This window comes from Nelumbo lutea, chromosome 7, assembly GCF_056320005.1.
Source record: "Nelumbo lutea isolate HS-2025 chromosome 7, American lotus-T2T, whole genome shotgun sequence".
In the NCBI taxonomy this organism is placed as follows: Eukaryota; Viridiplantae; Streptophyta; class Magnoliopsida; order Proteales; family Nelumbonaceae; genus Nelumbo; species Nelumbo lutea.
The window spans coordinates 40,517,810-40,522,149 of record NC_142690.1 but is presented as its reverse complement, the minus strand read 5'-3'; the positions used below and the strand labels follow the sequence as shown (position 1 = coordinate 40,522,149).

The 4,340-nt window shown below is 37.4% G+C and overlaps 1 protein-coding gene across 1 annotated transcript; it reads left to right on the top strand.

Moving 5' to 3' along the window:
- The first annotated feature begins 341 nt into the window (after positions 1–341).
- Positions 342–2,478, top strand: LOC148846165 (oxygen-evolving enhancer protein 2, chloroplastic-like). Its single transcript, XM_088955353.1, has 4 exons — positions 342–771; positions 850–1,082; positions 1,267–1,317; positions 2,081–2,478. Exons 1-4 carry the CDS (start codon positions 534–536, stop codon positions 2,339–2,341), a joined length of 783 nt encoding a protein of 260 aa, XP_088811479.1. The 5' UTR covers positions 342–533; the 3' UTR covers positions 2,342–2,478.
- The last annotated feature ends 1,862 nt before the right edge of the window (positions 2,479–4,340 follow it).

The window sequence follows — 4,340 nt, the reverse complement described above, 5'->3', positions numbered from 1 at the left end:
CATTATGTGTAGGATACGTGGCACTCATATAATTGGTTGAAGGAATTTATTTTTAATGACAAATAGGTTATTTATGACAAGAAAAAAGCCAAATGGATAGGATATCTCAATGTTAAAATTTAAATTCAACAACCATTATGAGCATCTCATTCTTCGGGGTCCACCTATCCAATACGAGAGAATCGGACGGTTTATATCATTCAGAAAGAATGCACTCACACGTGCGGCGTGTGGTCAGTCACGTGTGAGCCACGTAAGCCCAACCGAGAGAGAATGCAAGACATAAAGATTGCACCAATCAGGACCTCTAAAACCTTATCTCCCTACAAATGTAATCTTTCCATCATCCATTTCCCCATCCAAAATCCAAAACCAACAATTTTCCTTCACACGTCACAAAAAACCCCGCCTCAGCTTTTCAACCCTCTCCCACAATACAAAGCATACACAGGAAATAGAGATCTCAGAAACCAGAGAACAGAGAAAGTGAGTGAGAGAGAGAGAGAGAGTGGGAGAGAAAGTGAACAACAGCAATGGCGTCCACTTCGTGCTTCCTCCACCACCATGCACTCTCTACCCCTACCAGATCCTCCTCACAGCGCCACGTCTTCAACATCAAGCCCACCCAGGTCGTCTGCAGGGCCCAAAAGCAGGCCGTCGACGACGAGGCCAATGTTGCCGTCTCCCGCCGACTGGCTCTTACGGTTCTCATTGGCGCTGCCGCCGTCGGAACCAAGGTTTCTCCGGCCGATGCCGCCTACGGTGAAGCCGGTAATGTTTATTTATTTTCTTAACTAAATCCACACAAAACCAATTATTTTCAATTAATTGGTCTATGCTTAATTTCAGCGAATGTGTTCGGCAAGCCAAAGACCAACACCGACTTCTTGCCCGTCACCGGAGATGGATTCAAGCTCTTGGTTCCATCGAAATGGAACCCCAGCAAAGAAATCGAGTACCCTGGTCAGGTCCTGAGATACGAAGATAACTTCGACGCCAACAGCAACGTTGCTGTTATGGTTACTCCGACTGATAAGAAATCCATTACGGACTTCGGCGCGCCGGAGGAATTCCTCTCTAAGGTAATTTCCTTGCTTTTTTTTTTTTTCAGAAGAACTACAAATTCCGCTAAACTGAGGTTTGTATCTTGTGTATATGGAATTTACTCATCCTTTGATAGTCATTTGTCCTAGATTCTTTTTTATCCACAAACCTGAAATCCCCCAGCCAAAGATGTTAACTGACCCATACGGTGGATTTGTACAGGTGGATTATTTGCTGGGGAAGCAAGCTTACTTTGGCAAAACTGATTCCGAGGTAAGATTTTCAATTGCTGTGATTTGAAAGAGTCCAGTGGGCCCATGTTTTAGTGGACCTCCAGGCTCAAACCTAACCCTTACAGACAACCACTATCCATATACATACATCTCACGAAACTGTGATCTATGGATGATCCACGAAGTGAGATTATATGATGATACAATTCGGCCCATTATGGGGCCCATAAGGTCTCTAAAGAGATTGATTGGATGCTGAGTTTCATTGCAATTGCAAGTCCTGCAAACATGGAACTGTTTGGCAATTGGTACAAGATTAATCCAAATAAGAACCATTCACACTATCCTATGTGGACCCATCAAGAAAGGATGGACCCGGTCCCAAACCAGACCAGAACAGAACCGATTTTTAATCGGGTTAAGTGGGCATGATCTGATAAGAGCCAATTGACATCTGTAATTACCTGTACTATAATAATTATAATAATTTTAGACCTCATATTTTTTAATCTAACCTTAATAAAAGACAACAAATAATTCAATATTAAACCTGATTATATGTTTATAAAACAGGCATTTTTCATGCATCCATGAACTTGACCTCCAGTCATGGTTCGGTTGGATAGACTCGACCCATTTCACAGTTTTAGAATATATGTATTATGGTTCCTTAATATTTCTTATTGAATTGATTCCAATTTCAATTTCAGTCAGAGCCAATCTATTGACAGCCCTAGATTCAGTATAATGGCATATATCATCACGTGTTGTGTAACAATTCATCATAAATGATATTATGTTAGGGTGGATTTGACCCGGATGTCGTAGCAACCGCAAATATTTTGGAGACATCGACTCCGGTGGTCGGCGGGAAGCAATATTACTACCTCTCCGTTTTGACAAGGACGGCTGATGGAGATGAAGGTGGCAAGCACCAAATAATCACAGCCACTGTTTCTGACGGGAAGCTCTACATATGCAAGGCACAAGCTGGAGACAAGAGATGGTTCAAGGGGGCAAGGAAGTTTGTTGAGGACACTGCAAATTCATTCAACGTTGCTTAAAGGTAGAAATATGGGTGTAATTTGTATTGCATGTAAATGCTACCAGAGTTGTATTTTTAGTGCAAGAGATGCTTGATATGAGGATTTGGTTAGAGGAAAAACTTATATGAGAACATTTGAAAATCTGTTAGCAATAATGCCCCTTTAGCGATTATAAACTAGAGTGGATGATTGTTTAACAAATCATGGATTAGGGATGCAAACAGATTGCTTATCAAAAAAAAAAAGATGCAAACAGATCGAATCATATTGGATATGGGTATATTAAAATTTCATTCATTTAATGTTTATATTCGAATTTAAATCGGATTATATTCAAATCAAATTCGGATTGTAATCCAATATTATACATTATAAATAAATTAAACTAAAAATGACCACAATATTATATGTAATTAACAAAATGAAATAAAAATGACATTGACATTCATAAACAAATTGAATTGAAAATTACTTGAATGACATATTTGGACTTATGCCAATTTAGTACAAGTACAATTTTCAGATAAACTTTATTAATAGATATAATATAAATCTTAATTATACATTCGTAAACAAATATAATCAGATTACATGGGATCGAATGGGGTGGATCCACATGTGATCCAATTATTTAAACGGGCGGGTTGAATTCAGATCACCTTTAATGGGATCAACTTTGAATTCAAATTTGCACAGTTGGGTTTGTACATCAGGATCTTTTAGGCCAAAGCAGAGATTGGAAATGCAGTTTGAGACTTGGCCTGGGCTTAAAACAGGGAATCTCGTCTCAAACCTAGTTCTAGTTGGGCTGGGGTTGATCTTGCCCTTAACCTGACCTTACCAACACGAAAACCTAAGTTGCAATCTTTGCCTCAACTTTTTTGGCAGTGCAGATTTATAAATCTATGAGAATGCAAATGGGTAGAGATTAGAGCATGAATTCTAGTCTACTTTTGCTTCAGGTTTGATATTACCTTATTTGTTTGTGAGAAGTAAAATAGGAAGAAAAATGCAATACCTCCCCTATATGGAAGAGAATGGTGGTAGGAGAAGGATTTTTTATTTGGGAAATGAGTAGCAAGTAAGATGACGCATTCCCCACTTTTTATGAGAGAGAATTGAGATAGTAGGAAGGTAATACAAATTTTGCATCAATTTTTGAGATGCAAAATTTGCACTATCAATGAATAAAAATAAGACAAAGTATTTAATTGCAAACAAACAAATGCACATCAGAAGCAGGTGGATAATTTGTATTCAGTTCAGATTTGCACTACAAACAAAGACTTATGAGGTGTTAGACTGTTAGGCTGTGTTTGGTTGCAATGCAAATAAATTTACACTGATGCAAACCATGGCAGTGCAAATGATTTAAGTGTAAAATTTGACCTATTTTCGTTTCAAAATTTAGCTTATTTCGTTTGGTTGCAGTACAAATGAAGTAAATTAAGACATGAAGAAGAATATAGTAAAATCCAAAACAAAATTAAACAAGAATTTGCACTCCCATGCATTTGTACTAGCACAAATAAAATTGCACTAAAACCAAAAACAACCTTAGTAACAATGTAGAAGTGCAGATGTGATCTGATTATTTATGTGGAAATTCCTTTAATAATATTGAGTTCTTTTCACCAATGATATTGGCAGTAAATTTGATTTTCACCTTCAACTTTGAGAATTTTAGGCTAGAGTTTCACTTTGAATGCATGAATCAGCTATTGATGAATGAAGACCATAATAAATGAAGAAAAAATAGATAAAAACCAAAACCACTATATATATATATATATATAATCAAACAATACATGTCATGTCAGCATAGCTCTCCTTTATGAAGGGATGAGAGATTCATTATATGAATAGCCGAACCCTGCAGGTAGGTAGGGCAAAATTTCAAAAATTTCTCTCTCCCATGTGAGAATCGCATTCCCTATTTTAGAAAATCTGCATTTTCGATGATCAATCTTGAACCTAAACCGAACTAGATCTGAAACCAAAAGATAGTAGAGGGATA